Source organism: Polyodon spathula, chromosome 3 (assembly GCF_017654505.1).
Source record: "Polyodon spathula isolate WHYD16114869_AA chromosome 3, ASM1765450v1, whole genome shotgun sequence".
Lineage (NCBI taxonomy): Eukaryota > Metazoa > Chordata > Actinopteri > Acipenseriformes > Polyodontidae > Polyodon > Polyodon spathula.
In genome coordinates, this window is record NC_054536.1 from 28,943,920 (window position 1) to 28,956,659 (window position 12,740).

The 12,740-nt window shown below is 35.8% G+C and overlaps 1 protein-coding gene across 8 annotated transcripts in view; it reads right to left on the reverse strand.

Annotated features, from left to right (window-relative positions):
• Positions 1–291: 291 nt before the first annotated feature.
• Positions 292–12,740, reverse strand: part of LOC121312951 (poly(rC)-binding protein 3-like) — a 295,367-nt gene continuing 282,918 nt past the window's right edge. For 6 of the 8 annotated variants that reach the window (XM_041244944.1, XM_041244943.1, XM_041244947.1 and 3 more), the window contains 3 exons: positions 12,106–12,158; positions 10,975–11,144; positions 3,655–6,174 (listed from right to left, as the gene is read on the reverse strand). In XM_041244944.1, coding sequence (XP_041100878.1) covers positions 5,823–6,174; positions 10,975–11,144; positions 12,106–12,158 — 575 coding nt within the window. In that variant the 3' untranslated portion in view covers positions 3,655–5,822. Of the gene's footprint in view, positions 824–3,654; positions 6,175–7,972; positions 8,016–10,974; positions 11,145–12,105; positions 12,159–12,740 lie in introns of those variants that run through there. The other 2 variants (XM_041244950.1, XM_041244948.1) reach the window with 2 other exon arrangements.

The following is a 12,740-nucleotide window of genomic DNA, read 5'->3' on the forward strand; positions in this document are numbered from 1 at the left end:
CACTGGTTTTAACACTGGTTGTAGTGTATTTTTCTTATACATGTTCAGATTTAAAATATGTTTTGATGCACTTAGGAGAAACAGAAATGACTAACATCTTCCAAGTGAGGTACATAACACTGGTTTATGATTTATTAGGCTCATCAATTTTTACAGCACAGCTGTACGAGTACCTGAAAGATCCCTGAAACTTGTTCAATTACAAATAACAATACAGATTAGATACAAAAGTTGTGTTTGGTATTGCTCCATAGGGTCAACTGCAGCTCAAGGAGTTTTCCTGGGTGTACATGTCTATATACATGTAACAATAAATAAGACTTTAATGTTGACATTAACAAAAACAAAGAAAGGAAGGAGACTACAAACATTTCATCAGTAATTCTTTACTTAAAAAAAGCTATCATTACTTAATTTACTTCAATAACGTAGATATATTTGAGTACAATGAACTGAAACACTGAGAGCTCATGCCTTTACATAGACAAGCCTGAGCATGAATATCAACCAAACGGAAGAAATGAAAATTAAACAAGAATCTTAACCAGGTTGAGCCACAAACAATGTTAAACTGTTAAACAGTAATAACACATGAGTTGGGAAGCACAATGGTTAAATTATTAGAGTATTTTTTTTTTTTTTTTTTTTAGGATTATAGAAAGTTTTCTTTAAAATATAAATGGCAGGAGTTCCTCTGAAGTTTATAGTCCATAAGAATCATTGTCACAAAGGGCCTTTGGAAATGTCCTGTCAGGTGACTAATGCACTAGTGCATGATGGGAAGCATTACAGTGCCCCCAGGCCAGTGACTTCTGAAGAGAGCCTAAATGTAGGAACAAATCAGGAAGAAAGAAAAAAAAGCAGAACACTTCTTACCATTAAAAATATCACTTAAATAACTACAAAGTACATCATTTTTTGCAGACAAGTCAGTTACAATAATATTAATTTAAAATTATTTAAAATGTTAGTTAACAATGTTACAGGAATAATTCTTAAGCTGTTTATATATTATTTCCAATTTCATTTATGTGCCTTCCATTATATACAAACAAAACACTTCTATAAGTGCAATACTGTATGAATGGCATTTCTACAAACATGTTAACAGTGGCAAATTTAGTGCAAATTCACTAAAGTAGTCATGGTGGAGAAATCCTTACAGAATATATAGCAAGGGTGAATAGAATGCTGAACTGGTACTTAGCCCTATACATTGTAACATGGTTTAAAATGGTCTTTTTAATTGTATTTCATTTGCATTCTGTGTTTTAGTTAATAACCTTTAAAAAATGTACTGGATACTAACCACAGTTCATTAAGCTAAAGCCTTTGTGTCCAAGGAGTGCAAAGTGAATGGAGATGGCAAGCTTATGGGGGAGCATTGCATTCAAATGGAGTGAGTAAACCAATGTCACATATGCAAATTTTTTTTTTTTTTTAAAGTGAATAATAAAAAAGAAAAACAGAAAATGTACTTTAAAACTACTTCCAACAGCCAGCAACCAATGTTTTTTTTTTATTTTTTTAATGTTTGTGTTTTATCAGAATTAGAGGTCAGTTATTTTGAAGGTTGAAGTTAATTACACCTATTTAATAACTTTGTAAGTTCATGAGTGCAAAAAATAGGATGGTCCCCATACTGTATAATGCAAATATTGTCTGGAGTTCAAACTTGTGGAAACACTGTTGTGTAGAGGGTTCAAAAAGCTCACCACTGTATTTTAATGAATCCTTGCAGAGAGTGAAATTATACACAACGCTCCCCTTTATAAGGCAGCCCAGTATACTAAGGAGCAGGTTATAAGGTGGTATAGTCATGGCTCCATAGTGTAATGCCATTACACTAACACTAGTATTCTCCTTATAAAGCAGAACACAAATAGCACAGTCTCTTAACTATGGCTCCCGACTACAGCGTTATAAAGGGGGTGTACTGTATTTGTTTGTAACCATAAACTTCAAATGTTGAGGGTACTTCTAGCATTACTTCAAACAAAAATTACAACAAAATGAATCAATAATGATGATAGTCCAGATTTGCTTGCAGGGGAAGTTACCTTTCAAATGGGAAATTCACTTTTTCAACCCAAAGGGAACAATATGTGTTTTATTAAACTGTTTTTAAAAATTCTTCATCCAGAGAAATCTGTGATGCTGTGGCTCTGCACCATTTCTGTATTTTGGGTGGCATCGGAGGGTACTGTTTACTGCTCAACTACCCCTTTTTTGCGCAAAAGTAAACCATGATTACCATTACATAAGAGTAGATGTTGAACTTCATGCTGATTTGAACTCGGCACTCGCCAAGATAAGGACCAACTAAGACGTAGCTTTGCAGTAAACTAATGTGATCCATCTGCATCTCCATCCATTTGCGTTGTTTTCCATTTGATGATGCAGATATCCGTCTGTCTGGTGTTGATTGCTGAAGTGTAATGCTGGCTCCAGGGATAAGCTCATTTTGCCTCCCCAGCACATCAGCACACACAATGGCTGCGATGCTGGCTCTGGGGATCAACCCAGTGCAGTCTCCCCAGTGCATCAGCATGACAACCGTCTGGATTGAGCTAAATAGGGTACATTTCTGGGGTCTTCAAGAGGGCACCTTCCGTCCTTGGTGTTTCGTTGACTAGCCCACGACACCTCAAGAGGGCTCAACAGTGATTCTGGCATCCCAGCATCACCCCCCTCCATCCCCCACTCAGCTCAGCCCAGCTTACTTACCTGTACATCAGCATTGCTTTCTTTCTATTGTGCTTGAGATCCCCATCCAGAATCTTTCCGTCTCAACCACAGCCAGTTGCTGCTCCTTTCTGCTGGTTCAGATAAGTTCTTCACTGTGCGATGCAACTCTTGGCCACTGAACCTGACGTCTCTTAGAAACCGGGTTGTAGAGTGTGCCACAAATCCTTGACAACCCACCTCCACTGGGTAAACTCAGACTCTCCATCCTCGCTGTTCCGCTTCAGCAGCTAGTTGAGCATACTGAAGTTTCTTCCTCTCATACGCCTCATCCACAGCATCTTCCCATGGCATTGTTCACTACCAGATGAACAAGGCGTGCTGATCCAGACCACAAGACAATGTCTGGTCGAAGGTCATAGTGTTGCCATTAGCCAACTGAGATGCAAATTTCAATTTCAGGGTTTAACTGTATTTACTTTACACATATAAAAAAAAACAAAAATAAAAACCCACTGGAAACCAGAACAAGTATTCTCATTGGTAACTGCTCAGGTTTTCCTGATACAGATCAAAGTGTAAGCAAATCCCCAGGCAATGCCCTCATGGGCTGCATATCCAGAAAACTAATTTAACCTAATGTGTATAGCGGGTCACATATAATCTGAGTTTAACCCTTAGCTGCAATATACATAGGCACATATATATATATATATATATATATATATATATATATATATATATATATATATATATATATATATATAGACACACACACACACACACACACACAGAGGAAATTTCCCTTAGGATTACTGTTAATTTTACATTGTACTGCACGATGCACATCACAAACAAAAATATACAAAACACTTAAAAACAAAGCATTAATATCATACTGTTATACCATATACACACGCATTGCACAATAATACAAAGCAAATTAAATATCTACTTGTTGAAGCGGTTTTTATTTTAGCAGACAAGTTTGTTCAGTTGTAGCAGACAGCAATGTAGCAAAAGTCACAGGGCAGTGGCTTCACTTCCCTAGCAAAAAGCATGGGTTATTTCAATGCAGTGGGTTTATGCATTTAAGAAAGGAGAGGCTTTCATAAACATAGTTGGAGACTACCCTCCGATTACCCTCCGAAGTACAAATTAAAGTGGCGTGCTGCTTTTTATGCGAAAAATTTGAAAAAGCAAGTAAACACACGCACGCACACACGCACGCAATATGTTTGTAAGTTAAATGGAATTAATACACTGGGCTGCAGTCACACGGTAAATGGGCCTCGGGTTGCGTGTCCCTGCCCTAGACTATCAACATTATTGATTCATTTTAACACAAAAACATTCCTGTCATTTTTACTTGCAGTAATGCTAGAAGTACCCTCAAGGTTTGAAGTTTCTGGTTACAAATATATAATTTCACTCTCTGCAAGGATTCATGAAAATACTGTGTTGTGTTTTTAAACAGGGGAAGTTACTTTTAACTTTAATTATAATAATTATAATTTTTTTTTTAAAAATGTATGTAGCTGATAACCCATGTTATAATTTCTAACAAAATACATTTACAATATGTTCAAATCTGATCCATAATCACTTTTTTCTGCTTTAAAAAAAGAAGGAAAAAAAAGCTGGATTTCAGCCAGGACCTAAAACAATTCAGTGAAAAACATGAGGATTTTGAGTACTGGAGTGCAAAAAAATAAATTTAAAAACAACTCAGAAACACTGAACTAGACCAATGGTCCAATCACAAAATAGCTCTTTAAGATTTCTTCTTTCTAAATTCAGCTAGGAAACCAGATTGTAACAGTTAACCTGTGCTGAATTTAGACATACAAAGTGTTTGAGAGCTCTTCTGAGGCCACAGGTCTTTTAAAAAGTCTCCAGAACTGATGATCAAAACAAGAAGAATACATTTGTTAAATTAAGTGTGATATTTCAGAGCCGTGCTAAGTTGCTGTTTAAGTTTAAGTTTAAATTTCTAATTCAAAGGTTATGACAATGATAAGTGTGAGCCATGTTCTCAACTCAAATCATTACTAATGTTAAGTAAAGGAGCAAACATGAGGAGGAAACAGATTAATAAGAATTGTCTATGCTTGACAACTCACATATTAGCCAAGGGAGTTTATAAATACTGGAACAGTGTTGATTTTGTTGTGCAATACTATTCGTTTTCAAGCTGGTGTAATTATGAGAAATACACAGAACAATATGTAAATAAATGCATAAATAAGGCTTTTAAATTTGTGAATCCATGATTCCTGTTGATTCCAAATCCACCATTGATTGGCATAGTGCCAACTAAATGTATCCTGCAGTTAAAAAAGTACCAAATAGGGTGCATACCACCTCTGTCTTACATTGGAGTGGGGAATATGCCACCTTAAATAAACGACACCCTGACATGTATAAACCCGTGAACCTCATTTCACTGTATTTATGTTAATAGATGGGTCAATAAATCAACCCGAGGGGAAAACACCAGCAGGATTAATCTCAAATCTAGAGCGTTCAAACAGATCCCAGAGTGTTATGGGTCTTTCAAGACATGATAGTGTTTCGGCTAGTTTCTATTCACCACATAAAAACAATGATCTTGATGATCTTACAAAGTTTACCTTGCATGTGTAGGTTGGTATTATTATTATTATTATTATTATTAATAATTAATTGATTTGTTGATTGATATGACCAGTAAAAATACTTTGCTTATACACCAGTCACACTGCCTATAGTCATCAAGTTTTGAAAACATAATTTCATTGCGTGGTACAACCTATTCACACTGTCTATAATGTATTGTATCTGGTGCTTTACAGAAAAACCCATGTCAAATTTAATTTTTTTATCTATCAAATCTGTCATTTATGCTGTTGGAAGTAGTTGCTTGAGATTTTGTTCAGGTCACAATAAAGAATGGAAGACAATTTGAGGTGCTAACATTTAGAAACTAGCAGGATATGCTTCTTTTGGTATTTTTTGTTTTTTTGTAAAAAAAACCAAAACAAAACAAAAAAATAAATGTTTTTTTTCTTGGTTACTGTAATACTGTATAATCTACCATATAATCTTGGTTGAGAGCACGAGGGGGAGTGGGGGGACTTGCATTCTCTCATCCCTTCTCAATACGGAGCAAACTTCTGTCGGTCAGATTTCTTAACCCCGCTGGTCGATGAGATTTTAGTGGTATAAGCAGATAAACTCCCTGTGGCCCCAGCTGCGGCCGTGGTGTTTAACGCCAGGAATGGGACAGTTTTCATGCCAAGCAGACTGGAGACAGGAACAGCATAGTGGGTGGTTGGTAAGGGAGGAGGGGAATTGACGTTGACCGCGGCAGAAGCAGCGGCCGCCGCTGCCAGAACAGCCATTGAGGTGGGAGTGGAGGTAGGGGTGGCAGACTGAGAGAGGTTCATGTTGAGGTCAACAGGGTTCGTGACGGAAGCAGTCTGGGTGCTGATTTTAGCCATCTCTAAGCTGCGAACGAAGAGAGGAACAGGAACAGAAGATTGGGTTGGGGAGTACAGCCAGGGAGAGGGTGGGAAGGAAGAAGGGAGGCAGGGAGACAAAGACGGCAGGATAAAGGAGTGAACACAGGGATTATATTGGTCAACACAAGGTCACACAAGCAGAGGGAGAGAGAAAAAGAGAAAAAGGGAAAAATGAGGGTCAAGGGGGAACATGTTATGTGTTAAAGAAGATAAATAACAAAAGGATATTTCATGATTTGATGAAGAAAACATTAATATCATACTACATTCTTTTAAAAATAAAAAAGGATTTTTTTTTTAATTCATGAAAGAAAGAAATCTAAGGAATGCAGATAATGGCAAGATGAAGGGCAAGCAAACTGAAAATAGGAACTTAGAAAGAAATAATGATGTTAACTCCCAGCACTAGCACACATCTTCAGCAGGCTTGTTTGTTTGTTTGTTTTTTGGTTGGTCTGTTTATCTTCTCCTGGCTTTAGTACAACCAAACTCAAATGCAAACCAGATGTCCACTGCACTTCTTTCTTTTATTCAAGAATAATCATATAATCATATATTGTGAAATGATAATAGCAGTTAGTGGTGTGTTATGTTACATTTTTGTCATTTTGTAGCTTGTATGTGAAATCATACATTCGCCTCCATAACTGACTCCGGGACTTCCAGTATTTGTGAACCTACCTGTATAACTGTTTTGATAATTAAAGAAATGTAAATGACAAGTAGTAGTAGAACAAATAAAATCAACATTTTTGTGAAACGTATGTTTTGTTGTATGTGCAAACAAGTTTAACACAGTATGATGTATATAGCAAAACACCAACAAACCACAGCAAAAGGCAGACCTCAGGATACAGAATTATCATGTTAGTTTAGTCAGACTCTCAGTACTTTGGGTGAACCATGGATTTTCAACCCGTTCACTATAATCAGCCACATACAGTACGTCATGTGGGCCCCAGACTGCTCCGGTACCCATCTCACTGCCTAATTTTATAAAGCACCCTTTATGGCAGGATCAGCACAATACATTACAGAAATGGAAATTTAATAACTCTTCTTATTTATACCACATGACATGCATTTGGGGCTGATTTTTCTCCAAAGTGGAATCTTTTTTTTGTGTGTGAAGAATAAACAGTTATAGTTATACAACTGGTACAATTAAGATTTTTTTTCTCTCAGAAATGATGCAAAATTCAGCAGAGGAAAGGGGTACTGTTTTAACAGGCTCTCCTGTGTTTTGTTTTTTATTTATTCATTTATTTATTTTTATGCCCCAAAAGTCCAAAAATCCAGTATGTCTGTTTAATCATTACTTGGTGTTCCAGGAATACTCATCACAGTTTGTACTCATTTCCCTAATGCTTCACTCATTACCATATTAATGTCTTTGGGTATGAAGTATGGTTTCTTTCCTTGGCACTGGGCTGTTTATACTGTCTATAGTTTAGTAGTGAATCTCACTTAGTTTTTAATCCAACATAAAAATCAAAATATTTATGATGGAGAACAGAAAATAGGGAGCACTTTTTTACACAGAGAATCGTGGGGGTCTGGAATCAACTCCCCAGTAATGTTGTTGAATCTGACACCCTGGGATCCTTCAAGAAGCTGCTTGATGAGATTCTGGGATCAATAAGCTACTAACAACCAAACGAGCAAGATGGGTCGAATGGCCTCCTCTCGTTTGTAAACTTTCTTATGTTCTTATCTTCAATAATATTTTCACTTCAGGAAAAAAAAAGGCAAAAATGGCACTAGTGTGTGTGTCCTTAACATACCAGTTATTTGGCCTCTTATACTCCCATTGAAAACATGTACAACCTATAAAAAAAGAAACTGAGTCACATCTAATTTTGAAACTGAAACAAAAAAATGAATGCAGTTGTTTTTGTACTTTTGGTGTTAATCCTATAGGAGCTTCTAGAGATTCTAGTGTTCCCGTTAAATAAAATTCGCATTAGATCATTTTCTATGTTTAAGACCTTTTAGATTTTTGCTTGATTTTTACACTTTATTTGGGATATACAAATATTTCAAAACAATGCTATAGAAGTAATAGTGGTTGCTGCTTTCAGGTAAGAAATCATTAAGGGCTAGATTGTCAAAGCTAATGCAAGGTAAGGAAATTGATTTTACATGTGTGGTTAGCACTCCTTTATAGTGATTGTAGTTAATAAAACAATACCATACATTGTACCTGTTGAGCACTTCCTTTCATTATATAGGTCTCAAATGTCCAGTTTTGAAAAAAGCATATTATATATATATATATATATATATATATATATATATATATATATATATTTTTTTTTTTTTTAAATTTAAAACACAACATCTGTACTACACTTTCAGGCAGTGATGCACTTGCTTGGCCATTGTTCCTGGAGTGTGAAATTGTCCCCACCCCTTCAAAGGCTTATTTCCTCTCAATAACCAATCCGCTGTTTCCTCTTGCTAACTGACATGTTTTCAGTCACATGCTGTTAATCAGTAGACACTGCTGAGGTGAAATGATCCATGAAGTGCACGTATAACATATTTCCATGGAAAAGGGAATAGAAGAATAGGACATTCTAGTAGTCGTAGTAACAGATATGTTGTATTAAAATGAAAATGCATGTTTGCTATGAGATGTGTTTCATTAACTGCTCATTTGAGACCTACAGATATCCAGAAAATGAGCTAAGATTTATGGAATTGTTTGGTTAGCTACAATTGCTTTAATACAGGGGTTCTCAAACTTTTTTTTTTTTTAATCACACCCAACCTCAGCATTTTTTGAGAATTATAAATCACATATCAGCAATCAACAAAACACAGTGAAGCATTTGCCACAATTCCAGTACTTATCCTGTATTCAGATGCTATCGCGTGACTAGAACACAACACCTAATTCAATGTTTAAAAAAAACAAAACAAACAAAAAAAAAACACACGTACCTGGTACCTTTTGTAAAATGGATCACCATACTAACTTCACTCTTTCTTTAAATTTGAGTGAACTTGACACTAGTTTCTCCAAAGAAGTTATTCCCGACAGTTAGACTTTTAAAAACACTTTTGTTTCTCCGGCTGCACTTTTCTTAACTAGCCTGTCATTAGCTAGTACTTCACTACAGATGACAGACACACTAAGGCCGAGGTTTATCTGCCGTGTCAACAAAGGTAAATCCAATTTCTAAGTCATTTTCTTCATGTTTCTGAAGAAAAACTGATCCATCTTATGTACTGAGCAAGGGTACAGAGTAGAGGAAACAGAACTGTCACTGATTCTTAAGCAGAAAATTTGCTGTGATTGGGTCTCTGCTTTAATAACAGCGGTTTTCCAGACTAAATACGTTTCAAGTTGCAGTAAAATTCACATTTAGACTTGTGTAAAACTGTATTTTTCATTTTTTTATTACTATTATAATTAACATTTTATTAGAACGCTCACCACTTTCCCCAGGGAGGCGCGGCTCACTGGTTTAAAGTTGCTGCCTTAACAAATATAATTAACTACCATTTGAGGCAGAAAGGAAATAGGTCAATTAGGAAAGACCTGCATAGGCTGTGATATATATGTATGTGTGTATGTGTGTGTGTATATATATATATATATATATATATATATATATATATATATATATATATATATATATATATATATATATATATATATATATAATGAATGTCCTCCTGTTATAACTGTTATATTACTGTAAATTAAAAGGTTAATACCTTGGATAATGGATCAGACCTGAGTTATTATTTATCAATTTGAATACAAGTTTTAACAAGTAACTTTTTGGAGAGAATTACACAGTATATGACCTGTTGCTTATTAAAAAGCCATTTCATTTAGCATTTGAGCATCTGTTTATCACAGCTGTTTTATCTTATGGTGTGACTCCAATCACTGTTTGTGACAGAATAACACTACCAAGTTGCAATGTTGTAATAATCACCTTAGGTTAGCTTCTGAGTTGCTATTCCCTTGTTTTGCAGCTCTGGGTTTGATAGTCAGAGTAAAACACACTGACTTCATTACTGTATTTTAGTCAAGTAGCTGTGGTTTTAACATTTATTTTCCCCCAAAAGATGCTGGGTGATTAAAAATGTACGTCATCTAATTTTGGAATGTATCCTTTTTTTTATTCAATCAAATCCAGTGAAAGAATGACGTGATGAATTGTACTGTTCCAAATCACTCTTGATCTGAGGAAAGTAAAGCTTTCAATTCAGCTGTTTAATTCAGGGTTTAACATACTTCCTTGTCATTCATTGTAATTATATAAACAGAGTGCTCCATGAATGTTTGTGGAGGTCTGTGGTTACTTCACTCATGAGAAGTCTTGGAATAACTACAGCACTGCAGAAACACGTGTGCTGTATTTTGACATGACAGCTAATTTGGCAATGGGAGAAAGCATTAGGGAAATGGTTTTCGCACGACTAGGACATTTTATTTCATCGTTTTCATCCATTGTGTCCATTGCTTTATTGTGGCCTTTGATTTTGATTGTGTGAATTAAACAAGAATCTATTTTCTTAATTGTTAAATACTGGCATATTACAGGTTTCATTAAAAAAAAAAAAAAAAAAAAAAAAAAAGTCATCCTAATGTTGGTTTTACAGACTTGCAAAATAGTTAATTACTGCAAAGACTGCAAGATGCTGTTTGGATTTCTGTGTGCAACAGGAATAATCTACTATAATTGAGATTACTGTCGGGGTTATCAAGTGTCTACAGCATGAATCCTAGCTATATGCCAAACTAGTACAAAAGTGGGAAACTTACCTTGCACTGATGAGGTACTGTGCTAAACTGATGTTTGCAGGGGACCCTGTGATTGTGACCTGTCGCTCTGCTGACCCTTCTATGGCATTGGCGATCTTGATCTGTGCCCCTGACATCTGCCTGATTTCATTGATCTTGCTTCCTTGTCTGCCAATAATGCAGCCTATTAACTGGAGTGAGGGAGAACAGGCTTTCAGATGCCACAGTGGAGTGAGAGCAGTAACAACGTCAGTGGCTTCAATTGGCTTTATTACAAATGGAGACACCAGTTGACAAAAAAAAAAAAAAAAAGGAATTTGTGGTAAACAGTTCCAGTGTTTAGTTGCTGGCTGCTGGTAATGTCAGTAGTCTGGCATGTTGGAGTTGAAAAAAATGTGCGGCGCTGCCATGCCGTAAAAATAAGGATAGTTGCCATTACCGGTTCCACTGCATATTCAGTCAGATTCCCAACTTTGACCTATAGGATGGTGTTAGAGTATTTTAATAAAGATCTTCAGCACCACAGTTATGGTGTGAAGGAGCCAGTGGATTTTAAAGCACTCAAATATTACATAACATTTTGACATTACTGTAATGGTTTAATCTAACCCATGTTTACTCGGTTGATTGTAAGGTTTCTTATTGCATTGCCGCATTGCTGTGACTGTTATTGTGGATAACCCTACTGGCAATATTGTTTGTAGCATTCTTTATAACACTTTATAGATGCATTATTGAGTGTTCATAACTGGTCCTTAAACTGAAGTGTTAGTTTTCAAGTGATGCACAAATCCAGTCCTCAAGTTTTTTTTTTATTATTTTTTTTTATTATTATTAAATAATTAACTCATTAAGACCACGAAGAAGGTTACACTGATTCAGTAATTTAGGATGACCAGAATTGTGCACTATGGCATATGCTTCTGAACAGGAGAAGACACTGTTATGTATTTGGTTTTGTATTGGCTACTGCCACCTACTGGTAAAATTTGCACAGCTCACGGAGTCTGCTCAGTTTTACAGTCTTATTCTGAAGAGCTCAATACGGAAGCTAGTTGTTAGATCTCAGTACAGTGTCCCTTTATGGTTTATTAACTGTTTAGTCATTGTAAATGTTATCAACATATAACATAAACAATAAGGTATACTTACATCATTTGGAATTGAGAGCTCGTGGGAACTGGTAGGAGTCGTGGCATCAAGACCTGAGGCAGGAAAATGGACAGAGAACTGTAAGCAACCATTGATTTAGTCTTCAAAAGGCACATGAAAGACGCTAGGCCTCATTTTAAAGAGCAAAAGCACATTTTCTGAAAGGAATAAATTACAATGGTAGAAAACTAGCAAAAAATAACACAAAGAAATTGGTAGTTTCAAGCAAGTTTTGTAATGTGCCTTTGCCTTTTAAACTTGTTTTAAAATGTTGTCTATTATATTACACATTTGAGAGGTGAGAGATACGGGAGGGAGGAGGAGGGGGGTGGGTGTGTGTATAGAAGAATGTTAAGAGAGGATTCAGGGGCTAGAGAATGGGGGAGGACAGGATATGCTATGGAACAAAATCAAAGCGTGGGTATATTTAAAGGTGAGGTATTGGAAATGAAGGAAGGGGAGCGGGTTGATTAAGGAAATGTTAGTTAAGTTTAAAACAAAAATAAAAGGACATTCTAGAAACAGAAGGAATAATTTCAATTATAGAACTGTTTGCAGAGAATAAAAGGACTAGCCATGTCAAATCTGTTAGTATGTTACCAAGGAACAGTTAAATGTATCACTCTGCAAAACAA